Raw genomic sequence first — 15,062 nt, 5'->3', positions numbered from 1 at the left:
AAGAGGGAGCAGTTATTCTCAATGGAGGAGAGACTTTAGTAAGGTTGTAACAGAGCTTGATATAGGGCATGGCTACACTTGCAGATGTACAGCGCTGTGAGTTAAACCCACCTTCGCAGAGCGCAGTAGGGAAAGTGCTGCAGTCCATCCACACTGACAGCTGCAAGCGCACTGGCGTGGCCACATTTGCGGTACTTGCAGCAGCATTGGGAGCGGTGCATTATGGACAGCTATCCCCGCACACATGTGACTGCAACGTGCTTTTCAAAGGGGGGGGTGGAGTGTGACAGGGAGTGTGTTGTGTGTATGTGGGGGAGAGAGAGTGGATTTTTGGGGTGCTGAGAGTGTGTCAACATGCTGTCTTGTAAGTTCAGACCCCCCTTCCCCTCCCCGCCTCTCTCTCACTCACTCAAAGCAAACAGTAAATGTTTGCTTTTTCTTGGAGCTGATAAGCAGACGGCTTCTCCAAAACGGAGCTTTGAAAGGGCATTTCCGCATGCCTGCTGCCAATTTCACAACAATGACAAGAGTGGCCACTTGACTTATGGGGATTATGGGACATTTCCAGAGGCTGATCACAGTGCAGTAACACAACACCTCATTCACACTGGCGCCACGGTGCTCCAGCGGGGATGCAGCAAACATTATTCCGCTCGCCAAGTTGGAGTATCATCAGCGCTGTAGCTGTGGAGTCAGAGCGCTCTATGTGCCTTGCCAGTGTGGACGGGGAGTGAGCTAGAGTGCCTGGGCCTGCTTTATTCCACTGTAACTTGCAAGTGTAGACAAGGCCATAGTCAGAGACCCAGTGTGAGATTCACTGAGATGACACTGCATAGCTTACAAAGAGCTGGGATGAAGAATCTAGTGCAGTCCAAGTAAAAAGCCATGGCTCACTGAACATCTAAGTTAGGGAGAGCCTCCTCAGCCTTAGATACATGGGGTTTGGAGAAAAAACACCGTAAGAGTAATTGTTTGATATAAGTGGAAAGCTGACAGTGCCTTGAGTATAAATTTAGGATGTGGCCTAGAAGGGACACCTTGACCTTATAAAAGACCGTAAAAGGAGGGTAAGCTAAAAGAGGTTGAAGCTCTGAAACCCTACTGATGGAAATAATTGCCACCAAAAACTCAATCTTCATATACAACAAAGATAATGAAGTCATATCCATAGATTGGAGGGAGGTCCTATCAGTTTGGAAAGCACTAGATTCAAATCCCAAATAGGTACGGAATCAGACACAGGAGAATAAACCTTGACCAGGCCCTTCAGAAACTGAGAAACAAGTGGAAGTCTTTAAATCATGATTTGAGGACTTCAGTAACTCAGCCGGAGGTTAGGAGTCTATTACAGGAGTGGGTGGGTGAGATTCTGTGATCTGAAATGTGCAGAAGGTCAGACTAGATGATCATGATGGCCCCTACTGACCTCAAAGTCTATGACTCTATGAGAAAAAATGGGAAAATTGTCTATTGGCAGATGTAATGTAGGAATAGAAGCCAGGTGAACTCTGACAGAACTATTTGAAAGGCCTGATGATTTGAGATGCAAAAGATAATCCAATATATGTGACTTCTGTGTGATGGGGAAATAAATGATGTGAGCATGCCCAAATCGAAAATCTCTTACATCTTGCTGCGTATGTGACTTTAGTGGATTCTGTTCTGCTGTTCACTAAGACGGCCCAAACCTCTCAGGAGCACAGTTTCTCTTGAATATTTAACCAGAGATCATCCACACCATAAGATGGAGCGATTCAAGGTTCAGATGCCCTAGTTTGGAGACAGAAGATCCCTGACCAGCAGTAGAATTATCGGTGACCTGATGGAAAGCTGATACAGATCCATGAACCAATACTAGTGCAATGAGGATTAGTGATGCTCTATCTTGTTTTAGCTTCCTCAGGACCCTCGGAATGAAATGATCAGAAGGGAATGCATATAGAAGATGGCTGAATCAGGGAAGAAGAAAAGGATCTGTGGTGGAACTGGGGTTGCAATCCACCTTTGGGCAAAATCTCATGCATTTGTTATTGAGGTTTGTCATGAATGATTCTATTAGTGGGTACCCCCAGTGGTGGAAAACCTGAAAGATAACATCCATCCTGATCAACCACTCATGTTAGTCTATGAAAACCCTACTGAGAGAATTCAGGAGAGTGTTTCTCACTCCTGGAAAATGGAAGGCCTTCAAAGAAACTTAGTGTTGAGTATATAGATTCCACAAGAGGATAGCCTCCTGACACAACTGAGATGACCTTGTCCCTCCCAGCTTGTTCATGTAAAACATAGCAGTCGTATTGTCCATGAGAACTTGAATCACCCAATTTTTGATGTGGGCATAAATATTTTGCCAGCCCAATGTATGGCCCTGAGCTCCAGCATGTTTATATGGAGGAAAATTTCCTGAGGTGAGCTTAAGCCTGAAGTTGACGAAGATGCCGCCCCCCCCCCCCCAGCCTTTGACAGACTCATCTGTAACCAGAGACATAATCAGTTCTGGGGACAGAAATGGAACTCACTTGTATACATTCTGCCGATCCATTCACCAATCCAGAGACTGAAGCACTTGCACTGATACACAAACTGCATGTCCAGCAGATGCCTAGAAGGTCAATATACAAATGAAGCCACGACTACAGTCAACAGAGGTGAAGTCTGGCATGCAGAGTTAATCATGTGCCTGAGGCATGTGGCTGAGACTTGCACTGTCATTGTTGGATTGAACTTGAGGATTTTTGAAAAGAAGGCTATAGATTGGAAGACTTCCTGTGGAAGATAGCTATGTCTGTTCTGGTGTTGAGGTCTGCTCCTATAAAAGTCATGTGCTGAGTTGTTTATAGCTGTGATTTGTCCAAACTTATTTTCAGACCTTGATGGAAGAACGCGTGCCTGATGACTAGGACACTGTTTTGGACATGATCCCTTAATGCTGCTTGATCTAACCAATCATCCATGTAAGGAAATATTTGAATGTCCAGATAATGAAGGTGGGCTTCTACCACCACCATGAACTTGGTGAAAATGCTCGGAGCTGATGACAGGCCAAAAGGAAGCACTGTGCACAGGCAGTGGTTGATGGCTATCAGAAATTGAAGGTACTTCCTGTGGGAAGGATGTATCGCTACGTGGACATATACATTTATAAATTGAGGGCAGCATTCCAGTCTTTAAGGAAGGGATAATATAAGCAAGGGTGACCATGCTGCATTTGATTTTCTTGATGAATTTGTTCAGCTTTCTTAGATCTAGAATGGGGCAGAGGCCACTAGATTTCTTTGGGACCACAAAGGAGCAGGAATAAAATCCTCCTGGATCCTCTATCATGCCCAACTCTATTGTGCCCAATCCATAGCTCTTAAAGTAACATGGTCTCATAAGAAGACTCTCTGAAAAGGGATGGGGAGAGTGGGTTGGGGAAAGGAAGGGAGATGAACTGGATTACATATCCAGTGTACTGAGTACCTATTTGTCCAACATGATCTTCTGCCATGTACAATACAAAAGGGACCATTGTGATCCCGAAAGGAGGAGATATAATTGGTGTGCTGTCCTCAATTAAAGATTCAAAATGACTGCTTTGAGGTACAAGATGTCTGGTGAGAAGGGCCCATTGCCATGGAAGATGGCAAGTAACATCAAGAAGGTCTTGATCTTCTGTCTACTGGGGCCTCTGGTGGAACAATGGTCTCAGGTAGTGTTGTGATTTAAATTGCTTCATTTTAGTAGCAGAAGTGTAGACACCCAGTGAGCAAAGTGTTGCACGAGAGTCTTTCAGTGTGTGCATAGCATCATCCATCCTGGCAGAGAACAGCTTAGAGCCCTGAAAGGGTAAATCCTCAATTCTAGTCTGCAGCTCTTTTGGAATTCTGGAAGCCTGCAGTCAAAATGAATGTCTCATGGAGACAGCAGTGGCAACAGAACGTGAGGCTATCAGGCAGGGACATCTATTGCTGCCTGAAATAATGTAAGTTAAAATGAAATAAGAACAAAGCAGATCCATACTTCCTACAGTCTGTAGGCCACTGAGCACCCCTCATTTATCTCTCTCAAAATGATAGTGGATTTTTTTCAGTGCTGTTCTGGTTATTATCTCTTTTTTTACCTACTCTTAACTCAACTAATTTATTCTCTCTCTTTTCTGAGGCACTCTTGTACAACAAAAATAGATGCAAGAACTAGCAGGATTATGTCATTTCCTCCTATCAATTGCTGAAACAGACAAATTGCAGTTAATATTTACATTCATGTCTGGAATAAACCTAAATGGATAACAGAACAAATAATCTTTTTTCATGCAGCTTCTAATCTTTTTGCCTTGTCTGGTTTGTTGCTTACATTCATTCTTATACCGAAGCTGCATCTTTGATTTAGTCTCTGTACATAATAATTTATTCTTATTTTAGAACACAACAACACAGATACTAACTACCATAGCTGGAGTAACTGGTGTCATAATCACTGTGGCTTTCATTCTGATCATGACTTCATCCACAGAGATCATCAGAAGATCATTCTATGAGGTGTTCTGGTATACCCATCACCTATTCATGGTTTTCTTTATTGGTCTGGTTATCCATGGTATGGGGTGAGTATATAAACATATATATATATGATATGCCTGGTATGAAGTGATTATATATGATGATATCAACACTTTAGGATCACACCTGATTCAAACCTACGATAGTGAGTGTGAGTGGGGGATTTGGTGTGATTTAGGCAACAGACAAGCAGCAGTTTTGTGGATTACAAGGGTGCTTAAAAACAGGACTTTGGCACCTAAGCACCAGAGTGGATAGACCCAAGAGACCTCCTTATTTTTGGTCCCTTAATCCATCATGGACAAAGTGTGATACCATTTCTCAAACTGATGATTCCTATTATTAATATTATTACTTCATATTATTTATTTGTATTATCATGGCGCCTAGGAGTGCTAGTCATGGACCAGGACCCCATCGTGTTAGGTGCTGTACAAACACTTTACAAAATGACTGTCCTTGCCCCAAAGAGCTTACAACCTAAGTACAAACCAAAAAACAACAGATGGATACAGACAAACTGGTGGGGAAGCCCAAGAAAACAATGAGACAATATTGGTTAGCATGACAGGCAATGGATTAATACATTACTCTACAAGTAGACCCACTGACTTCAATCCACTCCTATTCAAATATGCGAAGTGTAAACTGCTCTTCAGCATTCTTAAGAATGCCACACTGTCAGGGGAGGGTCTATGTTTTTTGCCGCCCCAAGCACGGCAGGCAGATGGCTTTTGATGGCGCGCCTGCAGGCGGTCCGCTGGTCACGCGGATTCAGCGGCATGCCTGCAGGAGGTCTGCCAGTGCTGTGCCATCGGCGTCCCCACTGCCTCATTGCCACCGAAGCCATGGGACCAGCGGACCTCCTGCAGGCGCGCCGCCGAAAGCTGCCTGCCTGCTGCTCTCACAGCAACCGGCAGGCTGCCCCCTGCGGTTTGCTGCCCCAGGCACACGCTTGCTGCGCTGGTGCCTGGAGCCGCCCCTGCACACTGTGATCCCAAAAAGGACCCCATAGAAAATAACAATAAAGTGCTGAATCATCAGTTTGTGATCTATCTCGTAGATAGGGGCAGTTTGGGAGGGAGACTGACTCAGGGAGTTCAGTCTTCCTCCTACTCTCCTTATTGCTCCTGGGCATGAGTAAACTGCATCAAATGTCACAAGTACACTTCCTGGTCCACAGCATAGCTACTCAACTGGACACACTTGGGAGGTGCGGGGAGGCAAGAGTCAAGGCTCCGCCTACTCCCCACCCCCTCTTGCTTCTTCCTGTTCACCTGAGAGAGGGAGAGATGCAGTGGCTGTATGGAGCCCCCTCTGTACAGGAAGTGTGGCACACTGGCACAATGGAGTAAGGAAGCACCTTTTATCCCCTCTAATCCCTGGCATGATCTGGCCTCAAATAAATCTGAAACGGATAAAGAAAGGCAATAATATGACCTAGCCCCGTTATCCCCTCTTCTTCACCCACAATCAGCACCAGCTGTGGTACATTTTAAACTCAATAGCTGAGAAGGGTATGTTCAAGGAAATTCACGTCATTGCAAATTCTCTAGTGTAAAGAAGTTAGAGTTTAAATATGTTAACAAAAAAACCACGCATCTCATTAAGGCTCTTCACAATTATTTGATGCTCTTTAAATATGTACCTTAAAGCTGCAAAGAAAAGAAATTGACTATTATTTTATTTTTCTGAGCAACACCAGCTGTTCACATATAGAGGAGGACAAGGTCTCTGCTCCAAGGAGATTACCTTCTGACTCAATCCACAGACAAGTACTGTACTGTTACTTGTACTGACTCTCCAAACTGCCAGTGGTGTTGCTACATACTTATAGTATAGCATAAACACTGCACTTGGTGGGTTGACAATGAAAAACCTAAATACCTTGTGGAAGGAGGATAGTTGAAACAATCTGAAAGAACAACATTAAGACAACAAACCAGCTGCCATATTTTCAGATATTTCCATTTCTTCATTCAGTACAGTATTTGTTAACATACTAGTATATCAGAACAACAAAAGAGACCATATCAATTGTATATCTTTTTTTTATGTGTTAAGTCAGCTCGTCCGAGGTCAGACACCACAGAGTCTGTTGCTGCACAATGTCACCTATTGTAAAGATCACTACTCAGAATGGGAGAAAGCCACTCAATGTCCGTTGCCACTATTTTCTGGCAGTGAACCTGTGGTAAGAATGAAGCTCATGTCTTTTTTATATATATATCCTTTCTTGAGGAAGCAGAATGGCACCAGCTAGAGCAGTGACCTGGACTCAGGATGCTGGAGTTCTATTCCTGGTCTGCTGCTGGCTTGTAGGGTGACCTCAGACAAGTGCACTTTTCTGGGCCTTGGTCTCCCCCTCTAAAATATGAGGCTAATGATGCTCACCTCCTTTGTAAAGCGCACTAGCATCTACAGATGAAAAATGCTAGGTATCATTATTCCTTAATAATTGTTTTTGGTATAGTCCTTTTTAGTCAGGCAAACTCCCAGTGAAGACTGTGGATTTCAGAATCAAGCCTTCTGTATATAAATCCATTATTTACAGCATTTTTGTTTCTGTTTGTTTATTATTTATTCAGTATAAAGAATGTGCTTGATGTGTACATTACACAAATATAAAGAGTACGGCTGTCGATTAATTGCAGCTAACTCATGCAATTAACTCAAAGAATTTATCGTGATTAAAAAAATCCTACTTCTTGTTCAGCCAATTGCTAAGACAAACAAGTTTGTTTATATTTACGGGAGAGAATGCTGACCACTTCTTATTTACAATGTCACCTGAAAGTGAGGACAGGCGTTCGCATGGCACTTTTGTAGCTGGTATTGCAAGGTATTTACGTGCCAAATATGCTAAACATTCGTATGCCCCTTCATGCTTTGGACACCATTCCAAGGACATGCTTCCATGCTGATGATGCTTGTTAAAAAAAGAATGCATTTATTAAATTTGTGACTCAACTCCTTCAGATAGAATTGTATGTCTCCTGCTCTCTTTTACCTGCATTCTGTCATATATTTCATGTTATAGCAGTCTTGAATGATGACTCAGCACATGTTGTTCGTTTTAAGAACACTTTCACTGCAGAGTTGACAAAACACAAAAAATATACCAATGTGAGATTTCTAAAGATAGCTACAGCACTCAACCCAAGGTTTAAGAATCTGAAGTGCCGTCCAAAATCTGAGAGGGACGGGGTGTGGAGCATGCTTTCAGAAGTCTTAAAAGAGTAACTCTCTGATGTGGAAACTATAGAACCCGAACCACCAAAAAAGAAAATGAACCTTCTGCGAGTGGCATCTGAGTCAGATGATGAAAATGAACGTGCATCGGTCCGCACTGCTTTGGATCATTATCGAACAGAACCCATCATCAGCATGGATGTAATTCGTCTGGAATAGTGGTTGAAGCATTAAGGGACATATGAATCTTTAATACATCTAGCACGTAAATATCTTGCAATGCCAGCTACAAGAGTGCCATGAGAACACCTGTTCTCACTTTCAGGTAACATTGTAAACAAGAAGCAGGAAGCATTATCTCCTGCAAATGTCAACAAACTTGTTTGTCAGAGTGATTGGCTGAACAAGAAGTAGGACTGAGTGGACTTGTAGGCTCTAAAGCAGTTTTATTTTTGAAAGCAGTTTTTTTTTGTACATAATTCTACATTTGTAAGCTCAATTTTCATGATAAAGTATCAGAGGGGTAGCAGTGTTAGTCTGGATCTGTAAAAGCAGCAAAGAATTCTGTGGCACCTTATAGACTAACAGACGTTTTGGAGCATGAGCTTTCGTGGGTGAATACCCACTTCGTCGGATGCAAGTAGTGGAAATTTCCAGGGGCAGGTATATATATGCAAGCAAGAAGCAAGCTAGAGATAACGAGGTTAGTTCAATCAGGGAGGATGAGGCCCTGTTCTAGCAGTTGAGGTGTGAAAACCAAGGGAGGAGAAACTGGTTTTGTAGTTGGCAAGCCATTCACAGTCTTTGTTTAATCCTGAGCTGATGGTGTCAAATTTGCAGATGAACTGAAGCTCAGCAGTTTCTCTCTGAAGTCTGGTCCTGAAGTTTTTTTGCTGCAGGATGGCCACCTTAAGATCTGCTATTGTGTGGCCAGGGAGGTTGAAGTGTTCTCCTACAGGTTTTTGTATATTGCCATTCCTAATATCTGATTTGTGTCCATTTATCCTTTTCCATAGAGACTGTCCAGTTTGGCCGATGTACATAGCAGAGGGGCATTGCTGGCATATGATGGCATATATTACATTGGTGGACGTGCAGGTGAATGAACCGGTGATGGTGTGGCTGATCTGGTTAGGTTCTGTGATGGTGTTGCTGGTGTAGATATGTGGGCAGAGTTGGCATCGAGGTTTGTTGCATGGATTGGTTCCTGAGCTAGAGTTACTATGGTGCGGTGTGCAGTTATTGGTGAGAATATGCTTCAGGTTGGCAAGTTGTCTGTGGGCAAGGACTGGCCTGTCACCCAAGGCCTGTGAAAGTGTGGGATCATTGTCCAGGATGGGTTGTAGATCCCTGATGATGCGTTGAAGGGGTTTTAGCTGGGGACTGTATGTGATGGCCAGTGGAGTCCTGTTGGTTTCTTTCTTGGGTTTGTCTTGCAGTAGGAGGCTTCTGGGTACACGTCTGGCTCTGTTGATCTGTTTCCTTATTTCTTCGTGCGGGTACTGTAGTTTTGAGAATGCTTGGTGGAGATTTTGTAGGTGTTGGTCTCTGTCTGAGGGGTTAGAGCAGATGCGGTTGTACCTCAGTGCTTGGCTGTAGACAATGGATCGTGTGGTGTGCCCGGGATGGAAGCTGGAGGCATGAAGGTAGGCATAGAGGTCGGTAGGTTTTCGGTATAGGGTGGTGGTAATGTGACCATCACTTATTTGCACCGTGGTGTCTAGGAAGTGGACCTCCCGTGTAGACTGGTCCAGGCTGAGGTTGATGGTGGGGTGGAAGCTGTTGAAATCGTGATGGATTCTTTGCTGCTTTCATGATAAAGAGATTGCACTATGGTACTTGTATGAGGTTAATTGAAAAATAATATTTCTTTTGTTTTTTACAGTGCAAATATTTATAATAAAAAATAAACATAAAGTAAGCACTGTACACTTTATATTCTGTGTTCTAATTGAAACCAATATATTCAAAAATGTAGAAAACATCCAAAATATTTAAATAAGTTGTATTCTATTATTTTTATTATTATTTTTTAACAGCATGATTAATCACACGATTAATTTTTTTAGTCACTTGACAGCCCTAATAAAGAGACCCCATACCCTAAGAACTTACTATCTAAAGCAGTAGTTTTCAACCTGAAGTCCACAGACCCCTGGGGATCTGCAGACTATGTCTAAGATTTCCAAAGGATTCTGCACCTCCATTCAAAACATTTTAAATAGAGGAAAAAATAACATACAGTATCTTGTAGTGCTTTTAATGGCTGACATAGATTTTTCTTAAACTATTGTTAGCCACTATCCACTATTAATGAGGAAATAAATGCCTCTCTAAAAATTTCAGCTACAGTGTTTCCATAAAAATCAATATGCTGTTATGCTCTGTGAATACAGACAGAAGCTTGCTTCAACAGCATGGCCTGATATTAACTATCATAAAGCTAACTAGTGAACTTATCTTTTTCTGTTAGACCTCCTTTGCCAGACTTTCCTGCATACCCAAAACCATAAACTTAAATTCACATTATATTGAATGAATTGTGATAATACCATCTGGCATATAGATTATCTGTAAGAATGTTACTTTGCTGGATGTGTGATATGCTGTGATATAATATCTGGTAGGTACTTCTGAATTCCATTCAAAAGAACACTCAAGGGCAAAAATCCTGATGACATTTCTTTAATACTTTGTATTGTATCTGTCAGCCCATATGGGCTTGATCTGGCTTCTACTGAAGTCGGTGACACAATTACCATTAACTTGTATCAGACTTTATATCATCAATCCCTATCTTGAGTCAGTCCAGCACCATCTCACTACCAGTCCACCAGTTCTGGACAATGTTCTGTTATTCTTAACCATCCAGAAGACGTTAAAATGAAAGTGTTTAAAAGCTGTTTGCTGATGATCAAAGTGGCTCATTTGAAAGCTTTGGCTGAGCTCTTACAATTTCTGTTACATGTTTTTATTTACAAGTAGTACAAACAGAAAAAACGATTTAATCATTGCTGTAACTTAATCTACGCTAATTTATTTGGGACATATCAAACTGCTGACTGTGCAGAGACATCTCTAGTCTTTAGGGACAATGAATGAGTTGAGTTTCTGCTTTAACTCAGAATCTTCTTACTTTTGTCAGCCTCTTGCCATTATTTGAATGTGTATTTTTTAACTTAATTTTCAAGACTTATCCTAGGCAAATTGCAACTCCATCCCCTTAGCACCATCTAAAGGAATTATATAATATGAATGAAGATTTCCTTCTCATAAAAGATGCTTTATAACCTAGCATCATTTGTACACCAATGTCAATGTTTCAGCAAACAAATATTGATTTGGTGACTTGAAAAGCCACCTATTTTTCAGGTCTTTGGTTAGCTTAAATGAGCTTTTTGTGCATTCTTCCATCTATTAGACTGGAAATATGATGGTGTCCTCTGTACTGACACATGTCTGCATTTTTGTAATCTTGCAGATTCAATTATATATAATTATCTAAAGCTATTATACTCCAACTGAGTACAATTATCCACTAATATACATGATCAGCTATGTATTTTTTATTATTATATTGATCAGTATATATGATCAGCAAAGTACAATGATCATGTATAATATATACAGTATGACCAGCTAGATGCCATAAATTAGCTTAGTCCAATTATTGATACAGAACAGACGAATTGATATGTGAGAATATATACTTAAAGCATAAGTGAACATTTTGGATCTAATTCTGGCTAGTGCTGCACACATTTGCGTACTGGAAAGCCAACAGCCAACAATGAAAGCACTGGGGAGAAGCTGGTTACCTCTCTTCTGACCACTCTGAAATGTCTCAGTCTCTGTGACAAAAGCAAGGGAGTAAGACTCTGGATTTTGCTCCATAAATATATGTATTTATACTCCATGACCTAGCAATGACATATACATACAACTCCTAAGTAGTTAATCCTTTTGTCTGTTAGTAGGAAAAGCTTTTAAAGGGAAGATCTTGGCCAGAATACAGATGTACATTAACACAGCTTTTGTAGTGCACCCATTAAGGAATTGATTATATTTGTTTCAGGCAAATGCCAGAATTTGTCCCTCAGTAGACAGTACAAGAAATATGCTCTCTTGGTAGGTCAACCAAAAGCCATAGAAGAAAGGTCCAAATCATGTCATTTTATGCTAACTGCTGATTTCATCAGAAATGAAAACATTTTGTATCTTAAGTTTTGTTGTCTTTTTATGTGCAACTTTCTACAGGCTTGGAAATGGGTTTTCGGTCCTGTGGTAGTATACATCTGTGAAAAAATTGTTAGGTTCTGGAGATTTCAGCAGGAAGTTGTCATTACAAAGGTATGTAATATAGTCTAAATGTCTGAATAAAAAGCAATGTACAAATGAAATGGTTTTATCCACAGACCTTTTTTATTTCCTAATTTTGTTGATGACCACTCTGTAGCTTCATCTTGACTGCTAGCTTCCAGTATTACCATGTAGTTTTGCAAAGTATTGCTTTTTTATTTGGTTTTAGCTTTTGCTCCCACTCCAATAGTGAGTCCATAAGTTCTACATGTAAGCAAACTTGTTCCTCCATGAACAGACGCCCCCCCCGACTTATGTAATCGTTCCGTTCCAGGAAGCCTAGCATAACTTGAATTTTGCATAAATCAGAAACGTATTCCCGTACGTTACACAACTTGAAAATCCTATTTCTGGCTTATGGAACTTTTTCCGTAAGTACAAATTTGCGTATGTCGGGTCTTGCGTAACCCGGGGAGTATCTGTACCAGATTGATGAGGCAACCTGTGATCAGGTGATGTCTCTCTCTCTCTTTGGCCCTACAGCGTGAAATCCTGATCTTAGCAGCAAAACTCATACTAACTTTAATAGTGGTCCAGGATTCTACCCATAGAGCCTGGAGACCTGAAGGGGATTATGAGGCATATCCTTAATTGGTAAAAATAGTCATAGCTCCATTGAAGTCAATTGAGTTATGACAACTTATGTCAGCTGAGGATCTGTCTTTAAGTTCAAGGCCTGTTTATCTCACTTACATTAGTAAGTAAATCAGGAATAATTCCACTGAAATCAATGAGTTACACAGCTGTGAAACCAGCTTTAAGTGAGATCAGACCCAGACTCATTGTCTAGGAGGATAATTGTGGCAGATGAGCCTTGATGGTAAAGTCACTAAAATGAGAATTTCAGTGGACTGAAATTTCTGTTAAGCAACCATTCATGATATTGAAAAACTCAGTTGCTTAACTGAGATGAGCTTTTAGTAAAAGTGAATTAGAATTGTATTCAATGGGCTTGGTTCTTCTTACTTACTTTGATGTAAATCAGCAATAACATCATACATGTCAATTGAGTTACACTGGAGTCAAATTGCTGTGAAAGGAACGTTAGGCCCAATATGTTTGGGGATACAGTTGTGTGGTCTCTCTCAGACTCTCAAGCTAAAAGTTGCCTAAAATGTGGTTTCTCACACAGGCTTCACGTGACTTCTCAAATCCATAATGCAAAATACCATATAATACATGCAACTGAAATTCTTAATTTGATGTTGAATAACAGTAGCACTATGATATATTGTATAGTACATTGTCCACTGCCAACTTAAAAACTAATGTGTATCCCGCTTTTTAATTCCTTTTGGTTGAAGGCAAGTAGAAGTGAACTAGAGGAAGCTTTGTAACTTACTATAAATGAACATGTATTCATAATTAACACAGCAGAACAGGACAAATCGATCTTTTATTGTGGTTTACTGTGGTTTAGGTGGTGACTCATTCCTCTGGAGTCCTTGAACTCCATATGAAGAAATGTGGCTTTAAAATGGAGCCTGGCCAGTATATATTTCTACAGTGCCCTTCTGTATCCCAACTGGAGTGGCATCCTTTCACGCTTACCTCAGCTCCTGAGGAGGAATTCTTCAGTGTGCACATAAGAGTAGTTGGGGATTGGACAGAAGCCCTGTTCAAGGCCTGTGGAGCAGAGGAAAAAGTCTTTAAGGAGCCCTGGAAGCTACCAAGGTTTAAATACTAATTTTTGTGTGTGTTGCCTTTTGTACAGTACTAGATGATAAACTTGGAACCATCTCAGTATGTCATTATGCTAAAGAAAAATGAATATGGATATGAACTTAGAGCTCTTAGTCATCAAGAAGGTCTGTCACAAATCCCTGATTCAGAATCAGCTTATACATAAATATGGCCATTTAGCTGTACCTGTATATTTATGAATCAGATTAAAATGACAGTAGCCATTTATGTATGCTAGCTTCCTATCTATTAACTTATATATTTAGGTTCTTATAATGGCACCTATCATCATAGTATCTTACCTCTTTCTTGCTCCCTAGCCCTGTGTTGTGCTTCCCTACAACTGTGGTTCTCAACATGGGGTACCCAGAAGTCTTCTAGATATTTGCCTAGTTTTACAACAGGCTACATAAAAAGCACTAGTGAAGTCAGTACAAACTAAAATTTCATATAGACAATGACTTGTGTATACTGCTTTATACACTGAAATGTAAGTAGGCAATTTTTTCAGTTATAGTGTGTTGTGACACTTTTGTATTTTTATGTCTGATTTTGTAAGCCAGTAGTTTTTAAGTGAGGTGAAACTTGGGGTACACAAGACAAATCAGACTCCTGAAAGGGGTACAGTCATCTGGAAGGGTTGAGAGCCACTGTCCTATAACTCTCTTCCAGTACCTGGATCTCTTTTTCTACCTCCATTCCTTATCTCAGAGAGAATTCTACTTCTCCCAGCTGTCCTGATCCCACTTTCACTGGGTCTAGGGAACTATCTTCTCTCTATTGACACCTATGTGCTTCTTCCTCTTTCCCAGCATTCTCCCTCAATTCTGCCCCAGCTTCACAAATCCTTTTCAGTTACCTCCCTCCCCCTTAGATCTTTGTATAGAGTTAAGTAAGGCAATGAGGTACTAAGGATTCTTAGAAGTGAGTGAAACTTATAAGTATGGTGCGGAATGTTTAGATTCATGGCAGCAGCTTGTGTGTCTCCTAATTGTTTACTACTAGAAATGGTTCTATGGCTTGCTAGGCATGGTATGCAACTCCTACGGGATCTGCAAAAAGTAATATGTTCAGAGAATTCGTGTTACTCGTAAGTAACCTTTGTTTAACTTCATTTTCAAAACAAAAATCGCCTGTTTCAAGTATTAATAGTAAAGGATGAATTTTCAAACAGTGCACAGAGATTTAGCCATCAACATCTACTGATATTAATGAAATCATGCTGCTAAATCATTACTGCACTATACAGAAAATTACTTCTAAATATTCCATAAATGCTATATGCAG

At 40.8% G+C, this 15,062-nt stretch overlaps 1 protein-coding gene across 1 annotated transcript in view; it reads left to right on the top strand.

The window, feature by feature from the left end:
* Nucleotides 1-15,062, top strand: part of NOX3 (NADPH oxidase 3) — a 47,473-nt gene that overhangs the window by 11,100 nt on the left and 21,311 nt on the right. The window contains exons 6-9 of the mRNA XM_045009410.1: nt 4,404-4,585; nt 6,606-6,735; nt 11,991-12,083; nt 13,513-13,766. Coding sequence (XP_044865345.1) covers nt 4,404-4,585; nt 6,606-6,735; nt 11,991-12,083; nt 13,513-13,766 — 659 coding nt within the window. The remainder of the gene's footprint in view (nt 1-4,403; nt 4,586-6,605; nt 6,736-11,990; nt 12,084-13,512; nt 13,767-15,062) is intronic.

The sequence above is a fragment of the Mauremys mutica genome, chromosome 3 (genome assembly GCF_020497125.1).
Source record: "Mauremys mutica isolate MM-2020 ecotype Southern chromosome 3, ASM2049712v1, whole genome shotgun sequence".
NCBI classification, from domain to species: Eukaryota; Metazoa; Chordata; order Testudines; family Geoemydidae; genus Mauremys; species Mauremys mutica.
The sequence above is the reverse complement of the archived record's forward strand: the minus strand, read 5'-3'. Positions and strand labels throughout refer to the sequence as shown.